Source organism: Aphelocoma coerulescens, unplaced genomic scaffold (genome assembly GCF_041296385.1).
Source record: "Aphelocoma coerulescens isolate FSJ_1873_10779 unplaced genomic scaffold, UR_Acoe_1.0 HiC_scaffold_171, whole genome shotgun sequence".
Classification (NCBI taxonomy): Eukaryota; Metazoa; Chordata; class Aves; order Passeriformes; family Corvidae; genus Aphelocoma; species Aphelocoma coerulescens.
In genome coordinates, this window is record NW_027183519.1 from 225,755 (window position 1) to 252,540 (window position 26,786).

General features: G+C 47.7%; 2 protein-coding genes across 8 annotated transcripts in view; one reads left to right on the plus strand and one right to left on the minus strand.

The window, feature by feature from the left end:
• Positions 1-329: 329 nt before the first annotated feature.
• Positions 330-26,786, plus strand: part of LOC138100941 (endomucin-like) — a 74,958-nt gene continuing 48,501 nt past the window's right edge. Inside the window, exon 1 of one of the 4 annotated variants that reach the window (XM_068998774.1) lies at positions 330-449. In XM_068998774.1, the coding sequence (XP_068854875.1) occupies positions 380-449 (70 nt within the window). In that variant the 5' untranslated portion in view covers positions 330-379. The remainder of the gene's footprint in view (positions 450-26,786) is intronic. The other 3 variants (XR_011146979.1, XR_011146978.1, XM_068998775.1) reach the window with 3 other exon arrangements.
• On the minus strand, positions 20,504-26,666 carry LOC138100940 (sel1-repeat-containing protein YbeT-like). 4 transcript variants are annotated; one of them, XM_068998772.1, is made up of 6 exons: positions 26,100-26,666; positions 25,555-25,627; positions 24,426-24,567; positions 24,224-24,269; positions 22,580-22,666; positions 20,504-21,499 (listed from the first exon to the last, which is right to left on the minus strand). In XM_068998772.1, exons 1-6 carry the CDS (start codon positions 26,102-26,104, stop codon positions 21,403-21,405), a joined length of 450 nt encoding a protein of 149 aa, XP_068854873.1. In that variant the 5' UTR covers positions 26,105-26,666; the 3' UTR covers positions 20,504-21,402. The 4 variants fall into 4 exon arrangements, 2 of the variants coding, with proteins under 2 accessions (XP_068854873.1, XP_068854874.1); XM_068998773.1 differs by lacking the exons at positions 25,555-25,627; positions 26,100-26,666 and adding an exon at positions 24,948-25,548 and having other exon boundaries at positions 20,505-21,499; XR_011146976.1 differs by lacking the exon at positions 25,555-25,627 and having other exon boundaries at positions 20,504-22,666; positions 26,100-26,664.

Consider the following 26,786-nt stretch of genomic DNA (forward strand, 5'->3'; position numbering starts at 1 on the left):
ATTCAGATTTTCCCTTGGCTTAAGCAGAAACTTTATTTAAAAACAATAAAAAAATATTTTGAAAATAAGAAAACCTCTCCGTTTTTCTTCCTTGGGCATTTTTACCTGTCACTTCTGTTCTTGGGATCAAGGTCATGCACAGAAACCTTGGCAGACTACTGGGACACAGTAAACATCATTCACAGGTGAATCACTGTGACTGCCTTTAAAACCATAACATAAGTAACAGGAGCACGATGCTCCACGTGGAGCCCAATCAAGCTGTTTTTCAAATAAAGGGGAAAAACCCAGCCTTGTGATTAGGTGAGCTGCACCAGCTGGCTCTGATGGGAGTTGTCCACAGGTGGCTTCAGGGAGGAGCAAAGCCCCCACTGCTAATATGAACCATTTCCAAGGGAGTAGTGGTAGGGTGGTTCTGTTCTTTCCTTCTTGGTCTGGAGCTGTACCAGGTCAGGAGGCTTTTAGCAGGACTTTTTGGTACTCGCACCTGGGAGTCCTTTTTTTTTTTTTTTTGGGTGGAGGGCTGCAGATGGTTTGTTCTCTAGCTAACACATTATGGAGCAAATATATGCCTATGTTCTATGTAAATATTAATAGACTTGTTTGCCTGAATGTTTGGTTTTTTTTTTTTTTATCTCTCTCTCTCTCTCTCTTCAAGAGAGAGGCAAAACAAACATTTACTTTCCTAAAAACCTGTAAATTTTTGAGGCACTTGTTTCCCTATAATGCAGTTGTGAATCCCTGTGGGCTCCTGAGTGTTTTCTCCTGGAAGTGAATTTACTCCTTAGTGGCTGCAGTTATTCCAGAAAAAAAACATGGAAAGCCTTTTGGTGCTTAAAATGAGGATTTTTCTCTTCCTGGTCTGGAGGAGCAGTTTCCTGTGCTCCAGATGAGCAGCAATGTTAGTTTAATGAGCCATGGACTAGTATTTTTTATTCTTTTGGAGCTATTCTGGCCACCCATCTACCCCAATGGCTCTCAGTGGAAAAATATTTACAAATCATCAGGCTGCCTAAAGACTTTCAGGAAAGAACCCTGTAGAAAACCCCAGTCAACCAGAAGAACCCAAATATGTCTATGGGGCCTGAGCATTGCACCCAGGACAGTGGCAACCCTGCCTGCAGTGGCACAGCCACTGCTTGTGTTTTGGGTCTTGCACAGGGATGCTCTCAGCACTGACTACAGCCTCCCCACCACAAGGGTAACGCTGTGGGCTTTCCAGGTGAACCTTTTGAGTGGTGAATGGCTTCATTAAGCCTGGACTAATAAATAGTTTAATTTGCTGAAGCACAGCTCAACAAAGTGCAGTTCAAAGGTGAGTTAGCTCCAGCATGCTGTGCGGAGGGCAGTGGAGGACGCAGGCAGTGGGAGGGCTCTGCAGACTCCTGCAGTGGTGCTTCCGTAGGCATGGAGTGACACTGAATGGAGGGGCAGCATCAGAGGAATGCCCTTCGCGAGAGGGGCATTCCTGACCCTGCAGTTTTCCCTGTCACTGCTCAGGGACAGGACTAAGTGTAAGGCGGCTCCTGTGGCAGAGGGATTAAGCCTTCTGGCCTTGAGGCATGTCTGTGGCTTTGCCCTGGGCATCCATCCCTTAGCTCCACTGCAGAGCATCAGTATTTTGACCTTTCCTCTGTTGGCTTTTTCCAGAGCCTCCCTGTTGGTTTCTCTGTTCTTCTTTGACAGCTCAAGCTAATGGTTTTGTCCCCAAACCAGTGTCTGATTTTTTTTGTCTTCTCTCTTCAATTTTTTTGAAATATCCAGCAATTCTCCTTTTTCTCCTGAGCTGCTGCAAAAGAGTCATAGCTGAGCTGTGGTTCAAGCTATGGGAAAATATCCTGTGCCCACTCCCCACCCCAGCCCCCAGTGCAAGTAGGTTTTAGTGTCAAGCAGTGTCTTCAAGTGGGATATCATTGGCAGGGGCTGGATCTTTGCACTGCCATGAATTGTTAGCCTCCTCTGCCACCCTCATTTCTATGCTTGCTGGCATAGCCCTACCCTTAGATTCAAGAAATGAACTTGTCTGTGTTGACACTTGAGACTACACTTTTAGTTTTCAACAGAGGGTGTCTGCAGTGTGAAATCCTGCTCACTACCAAGGACGTGCTTCATAGTCCCAGCCAGTGGGGACAACAACTCCTCCCTTGTCAAGCTGCTTCATGAACAGTGGAGTTGAGATGTGCTGCAAGCAACACGAAAAAATGGTGTGTTAGTGCTGCACCCTTGAAACTGAAGAAAGGCCTTCTTTCTTTATCCAGCCTTCTTATTTTGAGCTGATCTTCCCTTCCCAACTCTCCCAGCAGCACTTGGGGTCAGAAAGAGTTTTGAGGGAGGGGACTCCTCTGCAGCACTGCAATTTTGGCAGTCCTCGTGCTGAACTCTGAGGAGCCCTTGGCAATAATAATTACTCAAGATTGCAGAGGCTATGTAATCAGAGCCATGCGAAGCTTGGAGGAGCCTACTTCAGTTTGAAGTACATTAGCCTGCTCAGAACTGGAGAGCAGAAACCAGCATGAGGCACCCTCATGCCATGAAGTGAGAAACAAATCCTGTTGTTTGAGCTGGCTACCAGGATGAGGTGGCCCTTCAGTTACCTTCTCACACTGAATTCATTTCCTCATCCTCTGGAGAGGGCAGGACACGATGGCCCTTGCCCATCAGAAAGGAGGAAAGAAGAGAGATTTGCTCACAAGACAGAAACAATACATTGCCAAGGTAGGAACCACCCATCACCTCTCTTTTGGCAAACAGAACATCAAGCAGAGAAAAACTCTCCTGAAATTCCAACATTCACTGCACTCATCCCCTACTCATTGTCTTAAAGATGAGGTAATGTTCTTAAAGGGCTTCCCTGTGCAGGAGCATCTACCCTGCAACCTGCTGGTAGAGCAGTTCAAGAAACTGGGCCTTCACGCTGCTTTTTCTTCTCAAAATGACATCCTGCCATGCTACGGCTTTAGAGACTTCTCTTAGGTATGGCAGTGGGCTGGTTAATGGGATTGGAGGAGGAAAACCAGGCTGAAAGAGGTGACCAGGAGATCCAAGTAATGAAATGTGACATCAGCAGGGTCCCTGCCTCTCAGCAGAGGTCCTTCAGCCAGGTGTACCTGTGAGGGAGAAAGGACCTATGGATGTATCTGTTCCTGGTGCCTCTGATAGCTGTTGTGTGTGAACAGATTACTTGCACTGAAAGATGAGTACCTGAATGGTCAGAACAGCCTTTACAGTTCCCTGAGTTTCAGACTTCAGAGGGGACTTGTTGGGGTACCCTCTCCTGTGTCTCCTTTGTGCCCAAAGTCTGTTTGCAGTTTCAGCCACTGCTGTATCAGTTTTACAGACACATCCCAGATTTCTGGTACCAGAATGCCTGGGCCACAGGCAACCAGGTGCTCTCTCTATAGCTGTGGGCATTAAAGCACCTGTAACTTCCTTATCCATTTACAAAAGAAGAGTTTGCTCCAGGCATCCTGGGTGGATTACTGTTGGTCTCATGGCATTTCTTTAGTTAATAAAATGCCCTCATCTGGGAAAAGCCCATGCTCTGTGACCCTGCAATGTAAACTATACATTCAGGCTGGTTTATTTAGAGAGCAGACACAAGCACAGGCCTCCTCTTGCAGCACCTTTATTCAAAGGTAGATAGTCAAAAGACATTTGCCACTTGCCTTTACTGAGGGAAGAGTCATTGTAACCACATGATGCTTCTGCTGAGGCTTAGAAAATTTGTAGTCTCTTGCTGTCTTCCCCTCTGCCCAAATCTGGTTTTCCCTGCTCTCACCAACATAAGTACCCTGTGCCTCTATGCTGAACAAATGCAAGAGGAAAGGGAACTCTAAAGGGTTTCCTCAGGCCAGTGTTTTCCTGCATCAAGCAAAAAAAAACCCCAACCTGTTGTCTTTTGCCACAGGGATGCAAACGGTGGTCAGAGCAAACCGGAAAATTGGGTGTGTTACTTTTGCAAGGCCTGAGGCAGCCGTGGCTGGTGTCCACGGCTTCTGGAGCAGAGGAGTGTACGCAGCTGGGAATTAGGAAGTACAATAATAGTTCCTGCACTATGATGTAGGGTGTGTATCTCATTCACAGGTGCTGCTGCCCCCCCCGCCCCCGATTCATGCTGTGCTTCTGCTACACTGAAAACTGCCCTTGCTGTTATGTAAGAGGTAACAGGATGCCAGTAGATGTATCAGTGAACTCTGAGGTTTATGTGACTGCTGGTTTTAAGATGCTTAAAGCCTATCAGGGCTGTGTTATTTTGTCTGGTTGAATCAGGGCAGTGCCTGAAGTCCCCAGGTTACTGCTCAGACCTGCTACCTGCCAGGACTGGCTCAGTTTAGTGTTGATGTTATGGAGATGGGAGTTGCCTTGGTTGTTTTGTCTCAGCAAGTTAGATCAAGAAAGCTTTAAGAGGAGTTTCCAGCAAGCTTTAGGACAAATGGACGATAGATTTAGCTCTGCTCATCTGCTGCAGTGTGGTCTTGCTATTTGGCCAAGACACCTGGGTGCTACAGCAGTGGTGGTGAGGCAGAGAGAGACATACACAAAATTCCCATCCTCAGGAGCCAAGGTGAATACAGAAGAAATACCTGAAAAGAAATTTTGCACTATCTGAGCTGCCCATTTATAAGGTAGTGATCAGCTGGGATTGCTGGGTAAATGAGTGCTTGCCAACTTCCAGGCAGGTAATTTCTATATGTGAATGAGGATGGCAAAGGCAGGTGCCATCGTTGTATACAGGCAAGAAACCAAGGGATCTTCAGGGTCTTTGAGTGGCAACTTGTCACCGCTCCAGCAAAGTTTGCATGGAAACACATCACAGTGGCTTCGTATTTACTTATCCAACAGGATTCTGGTTTTTGGTTTGAATTTTATTAGCTATTAAATGGGACTTATGGAGCACCAGACTGCATCCTTGACAGGTTGTGAACATGCGTTTTATTCACAAAACTCATTCCCCTCGTACAGCCAGGTGTAAAGGTGGTCAGGAAAGGACCAGCTGGGCTGGCAATGCTGTGCCAGTCCTCAGTGGCACTGGAACCTTTCTTCCATCTCTCTGCTGAGCACTCATCCTTTGGATGATGAGAATTCATTTTAGCCAGCTTTTTCTAAACATTGGAGCATCTACAAAAGGCTTTTCATGCTACAGTTTTTCATCCATTATATACATAGGGGGAAAATTATCCCAAATCTTATCTTTCAATGGGTACAGGAAACTACTTACTGGTCTGGTTCCCACCTCATATAAGAAGGAGGATGTGTGCAACTGGGTTTTCTCCTCATCACTGAAAAGGTGAGTTCTGTTACAGTTGTTACTGCTGTTTTGTCAGTAAGCTTTGGGCAAACAGCCTGGGAACTGCTGAACATGCCAGAGACTCAAGGCCCTGACTCATTTGTTCATCCCACTTTGCAAAATAATTTAATAGAAAATAATTTAAGTGTGGACTTAGCTGTGTTGCTGAATTGAGACTTTGGGGTAAAGTCCCTGCTGGATTCAGTTCATCTTAAGCAGATATTTATCAGAGCTTGGGCAAAGCCACTGACATTTTGCTAAAAGTGCTTCATAAAAATGCTGCTGCTGCTAACTTGGACACAATCACATAGGCATTTTGGGAAACAAATGAGTACCAATCAGTGTTGTGCTGGATGAGTCATATGGGAAAGGGGGAAAATTGGCTGATTTTGCTGTTTTTAAGGCAGTCAGCCATACTGATGTGAGTGGCAAATAGGAGAGCCAGGCAAAAGTCATCTATGATGGAGTCTATGATAGCCTGCTATTCATTTTGGAGGAAAACTGGCAGTAAAAAGGATCATCAATGAGCTCCAGCAGAGTTTATTCTAATTTTGTCAAGCTGACTCCTTAATTAAATGGCTGTTTTATGGGGAACTGGAGAAGTATTGGATGTGTGGTAGCAACAGGTAGAGGCTGTCATCGCAATTCATCTATTTTTTCTGAACTCTGAGAAAACACTTTCCACCTCTGAGAGGCTCTTCTCCCAAAATCTACCAATCCTTCCCTGAGCAGACAAGATTAAAAGTGTGCATCTGGGGGTCCCCTTGTTTCTATCATAGCCACCTGCTGCTGTACCCCAGCTACAGAGGATAATTTTGCTTTTAGTTTCCAAACAGTGCCCAGACATTTTTCTTTTCCTAAGGGATAATTCAATTCCTTTTGTGAACTCATTTTGGGTCATACTGCGACTATACTTCAATCCTCTTATTAACCCCATATTGAAGGCAAGCATAGTACGATTGGAGAAAAAGAAGTACAGTTTGTTTATCTTTACTGAAGGTCTTGTTTCCTTCTCCCCATGCCCAGGGCTTTCTCTGGGTTTCAACTCAGCAGCCCCTCCATCTTAATGCTCTTCTAGAAGAGCCACAGGACATGCACCAGGGCACTTGGTGGAGCAGAGAAGAATGAACTGGGGGGTCCACAACTGCAGAGGTGCCACCTTCACAGTCGCAGCCAATTAGTATTAGTAACCTGTCACAGGTAGGTGTTTTCCAGACTCCTTGTGTGGCATGCAGTGGGTTTTTATCTGATCCCCCTGCCTAATCATGAGCAAACTGGAAAGCAGATGGCAATTATCCACAACACTAAGGGAGGCTTGGGGGGAAGGTGTTGTGCCTTTCCTTCCCGGTGCCTCAAGTGTGAAAGAAAGGTAGTGAGTCCTTGTTTACTGGGGTGAGGCAAAGCTCACAGCTAGCAGGGGTGCCCTGATCTCCGACTTGTGACTGAGAGAAAACAGCTGCTTGGAAATGGGTTTGAAAACATGGTGGTGCCTGGTTCAAAATGTCTAGCTTGATGACGTTGTGTTTTCAGGAAGTCCCAGTTAAGATGTATAACACTGGAAGATGCTTATTCTGCCTGCACTTAAGTCTTTCCCCAAACAGGTCTTGTTGATTGCTGAAGAGTATGTGTTGACATACCTGGTAGTGATAAATTTCACAGAGCTGGAGAATCACAGATGCTTTACTGCCTTTGGGAATACCCTAAGGATAATTGCATTTAGAGTTAGTATTCTTTATATATTTTACTGTCCAGTGAAAAACTCTGCTCCCTGAGGTGTGGATCCACACCTTTCTTCTGGTGAGGCAGAACTACAGTCTAATTCATTATAAAGATAATTTGGCAGCAGGAAACTCAGAGGCCCCTTGATAATATCAGGGAAACTGACACAACCTTAAAATATTTAGATTTTATTTTGTGATGGAGGCTTCCATGCAGCCTGGATTTTTACATTGCACTGCTTTTCCCCCCTGTACATCCAAGGCAGGGGATGAGGCCAGACACACCTTGGTGTTTGCTTGTAAGGCTGGGCTTGTGCTGTGGACTTGTGATGCAGAGCTGCACTGGGGCTGACAGTGCACTGCCAGCTCTTGAGAGCTGCAGCATCCCCTGAACCACTCAGCCTCGTGCCAAGATGTGTTCCCAGGGAGGCCTGAGGGCTCACACCCACCTTTAATTAACACTGCCCCATCCAGGCTTTGGATAACCTTGAGTAGTTTCAGGCCTTTGCAACTTTTACCATAAAAAAGAAAAAAAAAGGAATTTGCCAATGGAGAGGGGATGTTGCCAGGTGCTGTCCCAGCAGTACCCACTATGTGGCAGAGATGGTTTTACAAAAGGTCCTAAATCCTTCTGGGACCAGTTGCCAGGGAGCATCCCATGCAGAACATGAACCAAGTAAAAATGCAAAGCTCATCTTGCATCTGTCTTACCTTAAGAAATTCTTAGGGCACTAAGGACATAGTATTACAGTACTTGTACCTTTTTAATCCATAAGTGAAAGCGATGTGGGTTATCATATGTGGTAATGTTTGAGAGCTGAATGACAGAGCTGTCAGCTGTGGGACACTGAAATGACAGCCCTTTAAAGTGCTGTCAGGTCTTGTCAGACACTTTTACCATAACACTTATTTTAGCCTCTGGAAGACAAATCTATTGTGTCTTCCATTTCTGGGGGTCTCCTTAAAGCACTGCTATTCAGCAGTGGGATGTTTAACAAAATGGCTTTCTTGAAGCTGTCTGCACTGTAGGTAAGATCTCCTCCCTTACCAGATACAGGAACCCCACCAATGCCATAGTCAGGGGCTTTGAGCAGGGTTCCCAAGACACAGAGACATTTTCCAGGCCTTGTGGCTTCCACAAAATGCAGAGATCTGTGTGCGATGCTCTGTGATTGCCTGGTGTTTGCATGTGACCTGCTTGGGCCTGCATGGGATCCCCCTGTCTGGCAAAGCCCACCACTTCCCAGGCCCCGACCTCTCTGGTGCAGAACAGCTTCATACAGCAGTGAAATCTGCTGGGGCTTGGCAGTGTGTTGGCCTGTGCACTCATTGGAGTGATAAGGAAAGAGGGGACACTCTCCATAATACCACCAGTGCTAAGGTGGGCTGGGCAGAACCTCGCTGCTCCCATCCAAACACGAGTGCCAGTGTTTGGCCTCGCCTTCTGCCCTCCTGTGAAAAACGAGGTTCACTCTCCTGTGAGAATTTAAAGGGTTTAATATAAAGGCAATAAGAGACACATAAAGTAAAGCAAAGGGGTAATGGCTGGGTGCCTTGGCGCTCTGCCAAGAGCACACCTGATGCTAGAGGTGAGTCCTTTTTATACCATTTTTACTGTCTGTTCTTCATCCATATTAAAACTTTTCCCGGAGTATTACCGCAAGCCTGGTTCCTATGGTATAGCACCGTGTCCCGCAGCCATAGGGAGGAGGAGGAGGAGAAGATCCAGCAGGCAGGAGTTGTGCAGCAAGATTGATTTATTTAATTATTTTACAAACTCTTTTATAGACTTTTTTCTTCATAGCCTAATTGGACAAAGGGCCAGCCACCCCTTGGGGGTGATTGGCTAAAATCCTAAAACATCCATTGTCAAAATATTTTTCTACTATACCATAAACAAGACTTTTCAAGGTTGCAGGTGTCTGGGTTGTTTACATTCCCTGCTACCTCTTCTGTGAGAGAGAAAAGTCTCTCACGGACTTAGAAAATAACAAGAAAATCCTCGCTAGCAGCATTTTTGTATCTACAATTCCCCCTTTTTGTTTTATAAGATAACAGCTCTACTATTAATGCCAAATAGAAATCTACATCAGTTATTAATTCTAAATATGTCCTTAAGGCTTTAACTATCTGACTCCATAACAAGAAATTTAAAGTTCAGTCTCTGCTTGTGGAAGGACCATCTGCCTGATGGTTGACATCCTGGTCATCATCAGAAGAGTCATTAGGCTGATGCTCTACATTCTGGTCGCCATTTGGATGATTGGCGTTCTGGTCATCATTCAGAGGTTGCCTGTTCTGCCTCTGGTGCCGTAGGTCAGGGCGAACGCATTTTGCAGGTAGCCACCGTATCCCAGTATCTGTGGAAACGCAAGCATACCCACGACCCCAGACGATAAGCTCATGTGGGCCTTCCCACTGGTTAGTGAGTAAATTCCGCACCCAGACTTTTGCCCGGGGCAGTTGTCTGTCACCTGCAGACTGCAATGAGAAAAAATGATTCAGAATAACAGGATTATTTGAATTTTGTGGTACTGTAAGGTGATTAATTGTATACAAAGCTTTTGCTAGTCGGCTCTGTGGGGTTTCTCCATGCATTCCCCTTTTCTGTTTGTCCAAAACATGCTTCAAGGTACCATGAGCGCATTCAACAATGGCTTGGCCAGTAGGAGAATGTGGGATACCAAAGGTATGGTCTACACCCCATAGGTGTAAAAACTGCCGTGTCTTCTCGGAGGCGTAGGCAGGACCATTATCGGTTTTCACAGAAGCTGGCACGCCCAGGACTGAGAAAGCCAATTTCCAATGGGCAATGACATCACGGCTCTTCTCTCCAGTGTGAGCAGTAGCCCACATAGCTGAGGAGAAAGTGTCAATAGACACGTGCACATATTTCAGCCGACCAAATTCTGGGACGTGAGTTACATCCGTTTGCCAAATCTGCAAGGCTTTTAGCCCTCTGGGGTTTACCCCTGCTGGCAAAGGCGCAGCGAGTCCGTGACAGTCAGCACAAGCGCTGACAATGTCGCGCGCCTCGGTTGGCGTTAAATGAAACTGCTTCTGCAGGGTATGTGCACTTTGATGGAAGAAACCGTGCGATGCCTTGGCTTGTGCAATTTTGTCAGGCTGAGGCCCTACCCATGCAGGGTTTGCCAGCATGTCAGCCCTGGCATTGCCTTCCGTTAGAAAACCTGGTAAATTGGTGTGGCTTCGAATGTGCAGAATGTAATACGGATGCACTCGAGCCTGAATTGCAGACCACAAGGTTTGCAACAGCGAAAACAGAGCCGCATTATTCACCTCCTTCAGAAGGGAACAATCTAAGCGTTGGGTGATATCTGCTACATAAGCAGAGTCAGTAACCAAATTCAAAGGTTCCTGTGAGAATCGCTGAAAAGCCATGGTAACAGCCCTTAATTCAACTAACTGAGCAGAGTCTGACTCGGATTGGTGTGTTAATGAACCACCACAAAGGCAGTGTAGGATACTGTGCGCCCTTACACACAGTGACCCCTGCTAAAATTTGTCCCAATCCGTACGCCCCAAGCTGCCAACACATCCCGTCCCCAAAGGTTACAGGAAGTGGTAGCAACATAAGGCCTAATTGTAGCTGTGTGTCCCTCTGAATCCTTCACCACCACAGGCCGTTCACTTAAATAGCTCTGTGTGGTTCCTCCTAATCCTGCGATGGCCGATCCCACCGGGGCTAAAGGCCATGAGGGAGGCCACGCAGAGAAGGAGATGATAGTTACATCAGCACCCATATCAATCAAACCTCGAAGCTGAATCCGGGGTGGTTGGGCGCTTGGCAGGACCAGGGTACGTGTCATCTGTGGCCTTTGGTCAGAGATGTCTGCAGTCCAGAGGGCCTGTGGAAGTCCCGTAGATCCACTGCCGTTATCTTCCTGAATTTGTTCTACCCTGGGGACACAAGACTTAAAAGGCACTAATTTAGCAAGGCAGGTCTTTTCAGGAATAGTTACAGGGGGGTTTTGCATGGAGACCATAGCGCAAATCTGACCTTTAAAGTCAGAATCAATAACTCCTGAGTGCACTAAGATTCCTTGATGGGCAACATCAGATTTTCCCACCAGCATCGCACTGGATCCCTGGGCTAAGGGTCCATATGCATCCAAGGGAACCTTATAAATACCGCTAGAGTCTAAGACGACTGTGGCTGCGGTGTGGACGTCAAACCCGTCTGATCCGTGGGTGCCGTCTGATCCCTGGGTGCTGTCTCTAGGGTGGCTGGGTAGGCCTGTGCCTGTACCTGTGCCACTCTCTGGGGGAGCGACTGCATCGGAGAGCAATTCCCCCTCCTTGCACCCCGGTGGAAGTTTCCCGACAAAGGCCGACCATCGGCATGAGTCCGGGATCTACAGTAGCCCGTACAATGGCCTGGCCTGCCACACCTCTTGCACTGGGGGATCGGTGTGTTCTCTTTTTGGCTCGGCTTAGGCCGCTTCCGTTTCTTCACCTGTTTTGGTGGCTTTGGTTCACGACCAGAAGATGCGTGAACAGGCTGCAGGAAAGCAGCCAAAGCAGACCTTTTCTGGTTCCCAGATCCCACCTTAGCACAGGCTTCGACCATGTCTGTTACCTCAGGGTCCCCTGGTAAGGCATCTATGATTTTTCTGCACTCCTCGTTTGCGTTATCCCTCACTAACTGCCTTAACAACATCTGTCTTAACCCGTCATCCTCAACCTGCTTCTCAAGAGAAGCAGCGACTTTCTCTACAAAAGAGAGGAATGACTCTGATTTGCCTTGAACTATTTCAGTATATCGCTTTCTGGGCGCAGACAACTCTATGGTTTTCAACAGGGCAGCCATGCCGACCTGTTGAGCTTGCTGCAGGATGCTAGAGGGCAAATTACCCTGTAGACTGGGATCAGAGAAGGGACCAGTCCCCATCAAAGCATCCACTCCTGCTGTCTGTCTAGGATCAGCAGCAGGGAGCTGCATATTTGCTAATGCAGTCTTGCCGGCCAGCTTTCTCCAGGTTTTCTCAAAAACTGTAAATTGTACAGGTTGAAATAGAATTTGACCTAAGTGTCTGATATCAAATGGAGAAAGCAAATCCGTATTTATCACCCTTATTATCTGCATAACCTCAGCAGAACCTAGTCCATATTGTGCCACCTTGGATTGGAGGTCCTGGGCAACTTTCCAGGCAATTACCTCATGCTTGTCATGCTCCCCTGAATCTGGGAGAGCCTTATACACTGGGAAAGCTTGGATCTCCCCTTTAGGGGAAGCACTACCATCCTGAACTTCTGGCACCGCCTGTGGATGGAGTGTAACAGCTCCCCGGTTACCCCCAGAATCCTCAGATCTATATGGCATTCCAAGGATTTTTAATGACCTCCAGTCACCCTCCTCCAATGCTCGCATCTTAAGGGACTCTAAGAAGCGATTATAATGCGTCGGACGCACTGTTACTGTGCAGTCCTGAAAGGTCCAGGGGCGAGACCGGCGCAGCCTTTTTCTTCGCCGCGCGGCTACAGCCGCCTGACGACCTGGGGCCAGCACCTCATCTGCCTCACTGCCTGACGAGGAATCATCAGGCAAAGGCAACTTTGGGGTGCTGGGAGTGAACAGAAATTTACGTGGAGGGGCACTTTGGCTAAGTTCGCTAGAGGCACAACAGACAGGACAGACTGCAGCTGGCTGCGCGGCAGTTTTTGCACCAGTTTCTATACGGGAGGCCGTCTCGGCCAGCCCCGACCGAACTGGTACTGGAACTGCTGTCGCCGTCTCTGAGGCTACAGCCGCTCTCGGCGCCGCCGCCTCTGGCACAGCAGCTGCGTTCGGCGCGGTCGCCGCTGCCGCTGCTGTTTCGCGCTCCCCAGCCGCGCCCTGCGCTGCTGCCGCTGGCCCGCTCTCGGGGGTCGCTCTGGGTGCCGCTGCCCCTGCCCGCTGCTCCGCAGCCGCCGTCTCTGGCCGCGTCTCTGTAAGAAGCCAGAGGTCGGAAGCCGCGGCGGTACGGGGAGCTCGGATCCCCGGCGGGGGGAGAAGAACAGACAGCAGCCAATATGGTTGAAAACTAAACTCCGATTTATTAGCAGTCTCGAGGCACTTAAATAGTATACCAGCTTGTTAGCTTCTAAGGGGCTTACTTATCAGGATATTTTTCTATTTCTACACAATCAGGCTACATTGGCAGTCTTCCACAATCTTGTTATGTTCAAAGGAATCTTGCCCTTGCCTCCCTTATACTCCTAGATATCACACCTGCAAGTACGTTACTCCCTGAAATTTCTCAGGCTGGAACTGTTTTGCTTTTCACAGAGACTTTCCCACAGAAAGTGTCTCATACACACAGGCCCAAAAACCCTCCAGCTCAATAGCTTGCACAGCTCCTTTATTGATCCCAATAAATCCATTCTCCAACACGTCTCCGCAGCCGCTGCCGCTGCCGGGTTTTGCCGCGGCTGCGCCGCTGCCGGGTTCGCCGCCGGCCGCGCCGTTTCTCGGCTCGGAGCCGCGTCTCCCGCGGATGGCGGGGGGGGCGCGGGCGGCGCTGGTTCGGGCATTCGCCGCTCTAACAGGGTGAGGAGTTCCTCCATCCTTCGGGATAAGTTTGGCAGCTCCATCAGCAAAGGCAAATGCTGCACTAAGAGGTCGATGGCTCGGTTCTGCGACTGCGCAGAACACTCCAGCGCCAGGGAGGGCAGCGGACCACACCCAGGGAGTCCCGGGGCAGGCACGCCCGGCGCTACGCCGGCTAAGAAGTTAGATCCAGGTCCATACGGAACCGAGCTAGGAGCCTCTCTGGGCATCCAAGTGGCTAAGCCGCTGATCTGAGGCACTGGATAAGCCGTGGCCGCTGCCCAGCCGACCGGAAAGGCAGGCTGTGCGCCCTCCCGCTGCTCTGACCCCCCCGCCTCTGGCGGCGCGGGGTTCCTGGGGGCTGCGGAGTCCTGCGATTGTGCAGGGTGAGCCGGCGCAGGCTCTGCCTGTGGAGCCGGGGGGGTTTTCCTGAATCCATTATCATTTTCCCCGGAAACCCAGTCAACGGGGCCCCCTTCGGACGTTCCTCCGTCACTCATCACCGAGATAGACGAGCCAGCCCTGCTATCACAGTCAAGGTCTATCAGCAGGATAAATAATGAACGCCAGGTTTTGTATAATTCTAACGCTGCTGAGTCCCCAGTCGGGAGCTCCTGTCGGACAGCGCATCCGAGTTCCTGCCATAAGGCAAAGTCCAGGGCACTATCTCTGTCCATGGAAATCCCTTTTAAAGTAGCCCAGTCTAATAATTCCCGAACTGAGTTTTCAGGAATGGAGGTGCGCAATATGCTAAACACACCTTTCCAGACCAGCATCGCAGCTTCGGTTTGTGAGCCGCTGTTTGCCATTTCTCAGTTCTGTCGGACCTCCCGGTCCCGGGGGGCAAAGGGGAGCAGCGTACCTCTAGAGGAATTCGGCTTGGCTCGCAGCAGCAGGACACGTCAGAGAGTGCAGATCACGTCGGGCAGCACCAAATATTACCGCAGGCCTGGTTCCTACGGTATAGCACCGTGTCCCGCAGCCATAGGGAGGAGGAGGAGGAGAAGATCCAGCAGGCAGGAGTTGTGCAGCAAGATTGATTTATTTAATTATTTTACAAACTCTTTTATAGACTTTTTTCTTCATAGCCTAATTGGACAAAGGGCCAGCCACCCCTTGGGGGTGATTGGCTAAAATCCTAAAACATCCATTGTCAAAATATTTTTCTACTATACCATAAACAAGACTTTTCAAGGTTGCAGGTGTCTGGGTTGTTTACATTCCCTGCTACCTCTTCTGTGAGAGAGAAAAGTCTCTCACGGACTTAGAAAATAACAAGAAAATCCTCGCTAGCAGCATTTTTGTATCTACACCGGAGCTGTTCTGCATGGCCACTCCTTGGTTCCGCCTTTTTAGAGCATGCGTAGTCTTCTGCCTTGTGGTTTTATTTCTCTTGATTCTTGGGGTTGGGCCTGCTAGGCAAGAGTCGATGGTAGGGTGGATCTCTTAATTCTCCAGACAGTCAGGGCTGATTGCAGCTTTGGGCCTCTTCGTCTCTCCGGGCAGAGCGGGGATAGCGGCTCTCGGACTCTCCTGGCCACCCGTTCTCCGGGCAGAGCAGCCTTTGGGCCCTTTTGCTCCCTGGACAAGGTGTTGATTAGCAGCTCCTTGGGCCTCATCCTCTGTTCGCTTGGAGGTTATCTTACTTGTTCACACTTGCTAACATTCTTGCTAAAAAGAGAGAAAACTACATCCACACAGCAAAAAGCATTTCTAACATTATATAATATCGACCTTTATACTTTGCGAGAAGCCAATATAATATATGTTTAGAACACTCCCTTCCTCCATGTGGAAGTTGAGCCGTGGTCTTCATCTCAGTGCCAGTGAAGGGCCCGCTGTGTTTTGTATGGGGGGGCAGCTGGGGTGTCCCATGCCCTTTCAACATCTGATGGATGCAAAAAGTGCAAATGATCTGCCTAATCCCACTGCTGGCTCCTCTCCCACGGGAAGAGCCCGGCTCCTTGCCAGCTGGAGGAGGTTTGGTGCAGTGTGGCAGTGCCACAGCAGAGCTTCCCCTAAAGCTGCCCACGCCCATTAAGTCTCCATTACAGGACCCTGAATTCACTCTGCAAATGAAAGATAATGTCTCCTGAGGAAAATAAACTAAAAGCAGGGAAGGGGATTGACAAAACAAAAACAACTCTTCCTACTGCAGTAGCACTTGCAATTAAGAACAAAACGGAGCAGGAGGCTTTGAAGCTTGACTTTGGGCAGAAAGAAAAGGCCCTCTCCGAGAGCCCTGGGTTTCTGTAGGCACAGCACAGCGGCTGCTGTCTTCATTTTACGTCAGAGTGTTAATGCTGTTGTTTTGCCCCTGGTATCAACAGAGCTTGCCTGGTAGGTGGGTGGGGTATTGGGATTTATATTGTAGACAAATTCAGGAAAGCTTCAGCCCTTTTTTTCTTTTTTTTCCTTTTTTTTTTTTTTTTTTTTCCTAACAAAGCTTTTGAAAGTCCACTGGGGACCCCTAATGTTCAGCTACTGCTGAAGCAAGCGCTTCAAAGCCAGAGCTGCACAGCTTTTTTAGCCATGTATGGGTTTGATCATTCTAGTGGGCTTTTATTAGAGGCAATAACACTCCCTTCCCTCTGCTAAAAGTCATTTTTCTGGGAAGCTCTGAGAGCTCCTCAAAATGTTTGGTAAAACAGTATTTCTATGGTCAGCAAACATGCCAGCCAAATCAAGCCAGGACAGCCCTGGAGATGCTTTGGGAGGCAGAAACCTCTTAGCCACCTGCATAGCAGGTAGGATCCCTCCCTGCCCTGAGCTGTGGCAGCAGACACACCTTACATGCCCAACAGAAAAGTCCACAGAAGAAAAGTGGATTGAAGAAATGGTTATTGTAAAAGGGGTTGGGAGGAGTAACCCTGTGGAGATTTTTAAGGATGTCGGTGACAGACTGTGTTAGCCCTCCATAAACTCCCATTGCCTAGTCCCTATTCCCACACATCTCCCCATGGCTGCCTCCTTTGCCCCCCAAAAAAATCTCCACTGACCACTTTCTAATGCCCGTAATGAGTTAGGCAGCCTCCACTGATGCCTTTAGTTTTAACTTTTATATTTTTCAAGTTCTGTGCTGCTTGGTGTGTGACTCTGAAGTTTCTTGTAGCCTGTTAATTTCTGCTCTCTCGTGCTAGGTAGACATAACAAAGCCTCTCCGGCCCTTCTTTCCAAGGACACCAAGCCTGTCCTAGGCCCAAAAGTATAAACCAAAGAGCCGCTAAGGGGGGGGCAAGCTGAGGGGAAAACTGAAGCTTTAATTGGAGAATTAACCCTGATATGCAAATGAACCAAACCTATAAAAGAGTGAAGAACTTGTGACCTGTTGTCCATCTTGCAGTCCATCTTGAGAATAGCTTCAGGCTCCCCAGGGGGTACCTTCGAAGGCCTTTCAAATAAATACCTACTTTTATTCCCTTACTCCTGTCTAGTCTCTGTTTCTGGGAGGCCTCTTAAGGCATCACCATGACCAAAACCTACAGTCCTCCCATTGCCTTCAGCCAAGGCAGACGGGAATTGCTGTTACCACAGGGGTTTTTCTTGGTTTCCTAGTGCCTCCGCTGGTGGGACTAAATAGGACACACGGATACCTCCACAACAGCCTGGTTTAGAATTTTTTCTGCCAGATTCCTGGAGTCAGCTTTTGTCTCTCTTATGACAGGAATGTGTTGTCTTTCCTAGACCAGCATTAATGTAATTCTAATTTTGCCTCTCAGCCAAAGGCAACAGCATGGTCATTTACTGGGAGAGCCACACCAAATGCACTTGGAAGTCTGGGCAGAAAAGTGTTAGAAATGCAGCTGGAGTAAGTTACCTTCCTCTCTTTCATGTCTCCATCCCTGATTCCAAGTAAATCAGAAAAAATCGTGCCTTCTAAGTGGTTTCCAACATAATGAAAGTCAATTAGAGTGATGCAAAAGGAGCTGATAACTGCAGGTTTTCATCACTGACTCCGTGCTAAATATCTGCACTGTGGGGTTTGCAAGGAAGTAAGGGTGCATGGAGAGGAAAGGATGGGGTTTTTAAAAGCACTTAAATTACCTCTAATTAGCAACACAACTGTAGTCAAAACATAATGTGAGGATAATAAATTGATATTTGCATAATGGAAATACTACCAAACTGTACTTCAAATAAGATGAATTAGATTGTAATTAGAGCTGTGTTTTGGGAAAGAAAATCCTTCTAATTGCCTGAGTACAGGCAGTGCCAAGGAGGGGAGGGCTGGCAGCTGCCAGGGAGGTTCAGCCAGTGCTGTCTGGGACAAGTGCCCCACAACTGGGGGCCATTCCCTGAAGAGGGGACAGGGTGCCCACACCTACCAGGAGCCAGCACAGCCATGGCAAAGCAGGTCTGGGGAGAAAAAGGGAAAATGCAGGAGGAATGTGTATGTGTGCACTCTCAGTCATCAACTGCAAAACCATGAACTGAAAGAAAATCCAGGGTGAAATTGTATGGACAGCAATTAGGGTGGGAGGCACCTGTGTCTCAAGGGCAGGTGGTGCAAGGGTAAAAATGCAAGCCCTGATCCTGCAAATTGCAGGAAAACAGTGAACATCTTTTTCTGGTAAAATCTTATCTCCACATTGAGTTGCAATGGCTTCTTCCTGCTGCTGTTTTATAACTGACTTTATTAAAGTAAAAGTTGTTTTCTTTATGTTGAATCATATGCAAGGTTGCTTGTGATTTATTGTCCAGCTCTTACTGATCTTTATTACAAAAGAGGCCACCTGGAGAGCACTGGTCACTCTCCCATTGTACAAGACCATGTACACCAATAAGGAAATTACAGCTGATACCTTATATTCCAAAACAGCTTTTTTTTTTTTTTTTTTTTTTTTTTTTTGAGAAAGCAAACAAAAGAATTATACCTTGTCACTGAAGCGAAGGCACCTTGAGGCTGGATTGTTGCCTGCTAGCTGCAGAATCTTATGGTTGGTGCTAATGGCCATTTTGATGCTGGGCAATGACATTGTTCAGGTGGAAAAACTGATGAGCATACAAAAGCCTACTGTCTCATTTCGGCTGGGGGACAGAAAAAGATGATTTCTTAAGTCCTGTGTGTACTGGGTTTGTGTGGCCATATTTTGATAGTGAGGGGGCTATGGGATGGCTTCTGTGAGAAGCTTCCAGAAGCTTCCCCCGTGTCTGACAGAGCCAATGCCATCTGGTTCCAAGACAAATGTGCCACTGCCTAAGGCTGGCCCACTCAGGAATGATAGTAATGCCTTTGTGATAACATATTTAAGAAGGGAAAAAAAAGTTATTGGACAGATGTAATTGTAGCCAGAGAAGGGAACTTTTCATGCACCCCATGAAAAGGGACCACACTGGAGCAGTTCATGGAGAACTGTCTCCTCTGAGAGGGATCCCACACTGGACCAGAAGGACTCCCCTCCCTGAGGTGGAAGCAGTGACAGAAACAGTTGGGCTGAACTGACCATAACCCCCATTCCCCATCGCTCTGCACCACTGGGAGAAGAGGAAGTAGAGCCACGGAAGGAGGGAGGGATGAGGAGGAAGCTGGTTTTAAATTTTACTTTTCATTATTCTGCTCTGATTTTTTTAGTAATAAATTTAATTAATATCCCCAAGTTCAGTCTGTTTTGGTGAGTGATGGCTCCCAGTCCTTATCTCAACTCATGACCCTTTTGTTATATTTTCTCTCCCCAGTCCAGTTGCAGAGGAGAGTGACAGAGTGGCTCTGATGGTGTCTAGCATCCAGCCAGGGGCAATCCAGCACACTGTGAAATGCAATGACCCTGCTCACCAGGCTCTCAGCATATTTGCTCCTCACATACTTAGGTTAGTACACCTTAGCTCACTGAGGTAGTGCCTTATGTCACATCTGGGCCACTAACAGCATCATCCTGGAGCCGGTGGCAACAGGAAAGGTGTGTGGATTTGGCCATTGCTGGTTGACAAAGTGTGCAACAGGATATGACTCTCTGCAACCACGCTTGGATGTCCCCCTGACATTGGCTGCTGTGGTTAGGGAGGATGGAGAAAACAAGGAGGATTATTTTGGGGGTAGAGGAGTGGCAGCACACACTGACTCTGGGTTTCAGTGGGGTTTTTGAGACAGCTCCTCATGTTACTCGCCGGGTGGGTGCTGTTTTGTGGAGACAAAGACAAGGTTTTCCTGCTCCCAGGCATGGAAAAGGATGCTTGATGCACTTAATTGGTGCATCTCTCTGCATATGAGACATAAAGCATAGGTCTAGTTTCCAAATCAGGAGCTACAGCTCATGCATGTTTACTATATGAGAAACAAAAGAGCAGGGTATGAGGCGTGATGCAGCACGAGCCTCACATCAAGGGAAATATTCCCCTGTCTTCAAAGGGTCCTGGCTCAGGGCACCAGTCCACAGCCACTGCAGAGGCCATGGAAATAAGCTCCTTTTTGAGCTGGCAAATGTTGTCTTGTTTTTCTACTTGAGGAGTAGAAAACAGAAACTCACCTAGAGCTCTGCTCTGCTGTGCAATTTGTGGTACCAGATTTAATAAAGGGCTGTGTGGGAAGGAGTGCAGAAGGGAAAGAGAAAGGAGATGAGTGGGGGGAGCAGGCAGCTGCACTGCACCAGAGAGCATTGGTCTGCAGCATGCTGCCAGGGACAAGTGAGAGAGGCAGGACAGCCAGGCCACAGGTCTCCTCTTTGGCTTCTACTGTTGGGAGCAAGATGCGGAGCTGGCCCTGAGGAGCCCAGCCTGGGGACAGCCAGGCAGAGAAGAGGCAAAGCCCGGCCATCCCTTAATGTGTGGCCACCACACAGCCTCCACCAGGCTCCACTGTGCAGGGTGCTGGCATGCTGTGCCTGTGGGATGCCCCTCAGTTGTTGCCAGGATCACCCTAGAAAGATACTGGGCCTGGCACCCAAGAGGGGACAGGAAAATGGGAGCATGGATAAAATCCTTCATCCCTTTGCCTACAAGACATGGCACAGTAGCAATTCTCAGAAACTGAAGTCTGGACCCCACCCTGGGCTTGCTCAGTGGCAGCCCCTTGCTTTTGGGCTCACCAGTGTGGCCTCAGGCATCCAGGGGGAGTGCAGGATATTGTATCATGCAACAAGTGAGCTGAATAATCATGGTAGGAAGAAGGGAAACATTGAACACCAACAAAAGCCCTGGGAAACTATTTTATTGCTAGCAAAACTCTGCCGGTCTTTGTTTTGTGAGTGCACTTCCCATGAAATGCAATTGCTCACTGTGGTTTTAAACTGAGACCACCCTGAAAAAGAAGGCAGCTTCCATTAAATTGAATCACTTTTCCCCAGAACTGGAATGACAGTGGTAATGTTGATAAGGAACAATAGCTGTTAAGTGAGAGCATCCTTTATATTTCCTATTAAATCACTGTCATTTCCAGCACAAATGGATCACGCATGCATGTCATGCTGATTTACAGTGATAAAGCCTTAGTCGTGATCAGTTATTGTAGTGCCTAAGCAGAGCATGAAAGGTGGCACAAACATGCAACTACACTGCACCAGGCCCAGACCAATATTTGGATCTAACTTAGCATTAGCAGATGAGCTGGTGCAACAGTGATGGGAATTTTTTCAAAAATGTTCATATGCCCATCATCAGTGTAACCTTGAAGGCTATTGATCTTCTCCATCTCCCCTTTCCAGCGGTCTTCAGAAGTGGAAAGGCAGGAAGCAAACGGAGAAGGAGCAGCAGCACATGACTGCCATAGATCTGACCATGGAGAGGCAGCACAAAGCAAATGTAATGTCCAATGAATGATTCAACCTAAAGACTAGACATCAGCAAGGAGAAAGTGGGGTTGCTGAGTGCAGAAGAAGGCAAGGTTGGACGAGCATCGGTGTTGCAGCAGTCATTCAGGGAAGGTTTCTTCTCTTGAGGATGTTTTCCAAAAGTTGCTGAGCTTCTTGGAGCCCATGGGCTGCTGCCACACTGAGCAGTTTCTCCACTTTCCTGAAGGACATGAAACCTTCATCAAGAAAATCTAGGAGGAAGTCCTAAATTCAGTCCTAGCTAAATTTTAATTACCCTGGCTTTTTTAAGAGGAACAGAGCTACTCAATCTGAAAACATCTGTAAAGTTAACTTTCCCTTATTCAGAAAATGATCTGATTTTCCTTCTGCTTTTTCCTGTGGTCTGAGCTCGTATGTTCTAGGTTTGGTGATTTTCTCTTCTTAGTTGAAGGACAAATAGCTTTGGAGTTCTTGAAATACCACCAATATGTGAGTCTGATCATGAAATATGCAGTGGAGACTGAAACAGAATTCACTGGCTTCAAATCACAAGGTTTACCCAAACAATGCTTTCTTAGCTTTGTTTAGCTTACAACTGCTCTTTTCAACCTCATTTTTAATTTTCAGTCTTGGAGCAAATGAAAAGACTCAAAATGAAACAATACACAAAATCACAAAAGGGCTGGGTTTCACTGTGATGGGATCAGTTGTTCCAGCTTCACTTAGCCCCAGAACAAGCCTCCACAGTGACTGTACAAAGCACAAGGCAAGTCTTCTTTGTCTGCAGGCCTTGCTGGGAGCACTGGTGTGTGGTGTGTGCACTTGCACATCATGGAGAGAAACTCATCCCAGGCAGTTTCAACCCACCCCCAGGCAGTCAGCAGGAAACCTCTCATTGACCCCACTGAATGGAAGGAGGGTGAAAAGGGAACTCCTTTAAAAGAGAAAGGCAGGTCTTTATAGCAGAAAATTCACATGTCACTTCAACAGCTCTTTCTACACCAGTACAGATCTTGTCCCTTGCCCTCACTGGGAAATCATCATGGAAAAACATGTGCAATCAGACCACAGGCATTTTAGGTACTGAGACACCTAATTTTAAAAATGTCTTTGGACTAACTGTGGTTTTCCATTTCCCTGCTGCAGGTAGGGCTGCATTACTGACAATACAAAAAGAGGGCATTAGAAATGCTGGAGTAGCTTCATGCATGGAGTACCTAGAGCACCAGGTTTCCCTCCCTCCCCAAGAGGAGCTGGGAATTGAGATGTAATAGGAAGGAAGACGATTATCTCAGGTTACCCTTCTTCAAGTGCCATGGTCATGTTTCTGAGTGTCCCCACTGCCAGGTTGAAGGAGGAGTGGGGATGGCCCTGCCCCGCAGCTTGCCTACAGCCAGGAAGAGACAAGCACAGAAAATGGTAAGAGAAATACAGAAGAAAAAAACCTGAGTTTGAATGTTTTCAAGCAAGGTAGGAATTGCTTTTGGCTGAGAGAGTTACTTTTCTTCCTAGCAGCTGGTACAGTGCTGTGCTTTGGATTCAGTATGAGAATAATGTTGGTAACACACTGATACTTTGGTTGCTGCTGAGCAGTGCTTACCCTAAATCCAGGATTTTTCAGTTTCCCACGCTCTGGCAGCGAGCAGGTGCACAAGAAGCTGGGAGGGAGCACAGCCAGGACAGCAGACCCGAACTTGCCAAAGGGATATTCCATGCCATGGAGCATCATGGGCAGTGTATACACTGGGGAGGTTGGTCAGGAGCTGCTGACTGCTTGTCGGGGATGGGCTGGGCATTGGTCAGAGCATGATGAGCAATTGTACTGGGTATCACCTCTGTTTCTTGGAGTTTATTCCTCTCTTTTATTAGTATTGTTATTGTTAAATTTTACTTTATTTCAATTATCACACTGCTCTTATTTCAACCCATGGGTTTTACCTTATTCCAATTCTCCTCCCCATCCCACAGGACTGGGAGAGAAGGGGAGAAACCAGTGAGCAGCTGCATGGTACTTAGTTGCTAGTTGAAATTAAACCATGACAGAGCAAATAAGGAAAAAGTTATGTATCATTCACTTTTTGAAATATGACTCCTTTGAAATTTCAGGCCCTGATTTGGGAAACATCCTTATTCAGAAACGCATGAAGGCTTCAGCGTTTCTCTAGGTATGGATGTCTTTAATGATGCCTTCTTGATTTACACCTCCTGCTGCCACAGGCATAGTTATTTCCACCCTAACAGTCCTGCAGCTTGATGCTGTTCTCTGCCTTGAGCAGGCAGAGATAACATCCAATGTGCCTACTTCTCTCCCCTTGCTTTTTGGGTAGCATAGTAAATCTCCCTCTCCTTAATCCTTCCCATTTCTCACCAAGAATGGGAGTATTCTGGGAGATGCAGCCCAGGCTTCCACCGCGAGTGTAACTACTATGGGTACCACAGCAAATGCACACACAGGCATGGCTGCATCACTTACGTGGCAGAAGCCTCTTGGGAGGGTGTGCTGAGAGCAGGAAAATAATACACTGCTGTAACTTGATTTCCTGTTGCCTCAGCAGCTCCTGGCTCACTCCCATCCTGCACCTGTGCATTTTTTCTGCTGCCCACCTGCAGTGCAAACCTTCCCATAAAGCCACACAGCAGCACCAGGATCCCTCTGCACTCGCTGCCAAGACACTTCCTTTTTTCCCACTGATTAAAAAAAATAATACTAGCAGGTGGGGAAAGTGGAGCAAAGCGTATAATACAACCCACAGTGAGAAGTCAGGAGCTCCTACTGTCCCTGCTGCCACCTGTGAGCCTCCTTCCCACCAGCACAGGACAGCTCAGTGCAGCTTTCCCCCCAAAGCACTGCCAGCTTTTTCCTCCTCCCATACCACAGTAGCCTTTCCCCAGAAGAAGCCAATTTCCCATGGCAGGAATTTCTTGGGGGATTTTTGTGCCTCACCTGAACCAGTGCATGGCCATGTCCTCATTTTTTTCCACTCCAGCTCCTGGGTGTGAGACAAGGCAACAAAGTCACAGACAGGTTATAACATACAGTGTCCAAATCCAGCAGTGTGTTGGTACCACAAAGCCACATTTGTGGTTCTGGCTTATAAGCACTCACACTCTGGCAGCAAGTTAGCCGCGGGTTGGAGAAACATCACCTTGCAAATACCTCTGTCCCAGGATGTGCTGGGCATTGGGGTACCCCAGACGAGCATACACATGAGCCACATGGAAATGGAAATCCTCATAGCACAACGGGATGTAGAGCAGGAGGAGGCCAGCAGTGATTACAGCTGCCAACTGTAAAAGAGAGGAACAGTCACAATGCAAGGAAGAAAATAAGCTGAGGGCTAGCTACAGCAAATACTTTATCTGAGTTCTGAAGCCTCCCAAAGCTATTCCCCACAGAGAAATGGGAGGAAAGGCCCACACAACCACAGAAAATCAAAGTCACCTTTGATAAAGAGCCGGTTCCAGAACTTCCACTGAAGCTGGCAGAGAAGGCTCTGCTGAATTCAGTGAGCAGTGTATGAACTCCCGAGTTAATTTCCCCTTTAAGCTCTGCTACAGCAAAGGAAACTACAATCATTTAATTTTCTAGTGGTCCTCTTGAAGAAAATGGGGAAAAAACCCCTAAGGTGCCACCAGGCTTTTAAAAACAATTCATCAAAGACACATACCAGAAGGAGCCTCATTCTCCAGGCACCTGGGGACTTGTGGCCCATCACTGCCCACATAATTGTCATTCAGATGTGAACATTCACAGAATCACAAAATGGGTCAGGCTGGAAGGGACAACAGGGTGTCATCTGGTCCAACCTCCCTGGTCAAGCAGGGTCATCCTAGAGCACATTGCACAGGATTGCATTCAGACAGTTCTTGGATATCTCCAGTGAGGGAGATTCCACAGCCTCTCTGGGCAACCTGTTCCAGTGCTCAGTCACCTGCACAGTCAAGTTCTTCCTCATGTTCAGGTGGAAGTTCCTGTGCATCAGTTTCTGCCCATTGCCCCTGGTCCTACTGCTTGGCACCACTGAGAAGAGCCTGGCTCCATCCTCTTGACATCCTTCCTTCAGATACTTATAAATGTTGATGACTTCCCCTCTCAGTTGTCTCTTCTTGAGGCTGAACAGGCCCAGCTTCCTCAGCCTGTCCTCATCCCTTAATCATCTTCATTGCCCTGCGCCAGACCTGCTCCAGGAGCTCCATGTCTCTCTCTCTCCCTTTGTGAACATCTGCAGCTCCTAAATCCTTTCATTCTGTGTTAAAGTGAGGACATGCCTATACCTGACAGGAGAATAACCTTGAGTCTGAAACTCTTCTTGCATCCAAGGTATAAATCAGTGAAAAGTCTGATGAACTGCACCAGCAGGGAAAAAAATATGAGAGACCAGAATTAGACTGTTTGCTTTTTTTGGTGCCAAGTTGGATTTTCTTTGGTCAGTGAGCTAGCTATTAGATTCCAGTGAGAGGAGCTGGCAACTTATGCATCCGCATCTTGGCAGAGTCAGATATCCCTGGCTGGGGGAAGAAGAACATACTTAGGAAAAGGCTGTAGGAGACCCATGTGGAGCCTCCTGCCCGCAGAGGTTACCAGAAGCCCTTTGTCTCCCTGCAGGGGAATGCAGCGTGTCTTGCCAGTGGTTGCCAGCCCTGTAGAAGGTGAAACCCTTCCCTAGTACAGGGGAAAATGGAGACCAGGTACAGTCCCAAGTGGAAGACATGGTTCTTTGAAAACATCAAGGAGGCAAGTGCTGATTAGTCTCTCTCTGCAACTCTGTGCTGAAAGAAACCATGTCAGTGGTGTGGGATCTGGAGGAGACCACTCATACCTCATCCTTCAGATCTGTAGCTTTGGTGAAATAGTGATGGACTCTTGGACCTGATGTTTATGGGGACATGCTGAAGTGCCTGCAGGTGCTCTGCATGCCACAGTCCCTCCCTTGTGCATGCAGAAGGAGAGCAGACACAAGTAGCCCTTTTCAACAGCCAAGTCAGAAGTAAGCTCCAGGGCCTGTCCAATTGACCACAGCTGTTGCAGAACAAGGTCACTTTTTCATCTGGGCATAATTTCTTGCTACAGCTACTTGTGCATGGTGGCTACAGCATGTGTGTGGGTTTGTCACCATGTCGTGTTCAGAATGAGCCAAGGGGACAAGAAGCAGCTGCAAAGGATGACGAGATATAAGAGCTTTAATAGTCAGGGGCTCTTCTGGCCACTATGGATGGTTTGATGCAACTGATACAGACAGGTGCAAAAACCAACTCCCCCTCACTTTTTTGGGGGTAGGGGGAGAGGGTATAGTGCTCGAGATATACACAGACCATTGCAAAGTAAATGACACATTTAGATCCTGATCTGCTGCTCAGTTGTCTATATAGCTTGAGCACAGAGGTGATGTGGGTTTACAATTCCTTGCTGTTTCATGGGGGCTCCTGCGCTCCCACACACCACGATCAGCTACAGGGATTTCTGGAGGCAGCAGATTGCCAAGAGCTTGTTATCTCCTAATTGGGAC

Bases quoted from the DNA above. Each gene is read 5' to 3' on its own strand.
- LOC138100940 (XM_068998772.1), bottom strand. The intron at 24,270-24,425 runs GTGATGTTTCTC...TCTCACACCCAG, and splicing joins GGGACAGAGGTATTTGCAAG to GAGCTGGAGTGGAAAAAAAT. The intron at 22,667-24,223 runs GTGAGGCACAAA...TCCTGGCTGTAG, and splicing joins ATGGCCATGCACTGGTTCAG to GCAAGCTGCGGGGCAGGGCC.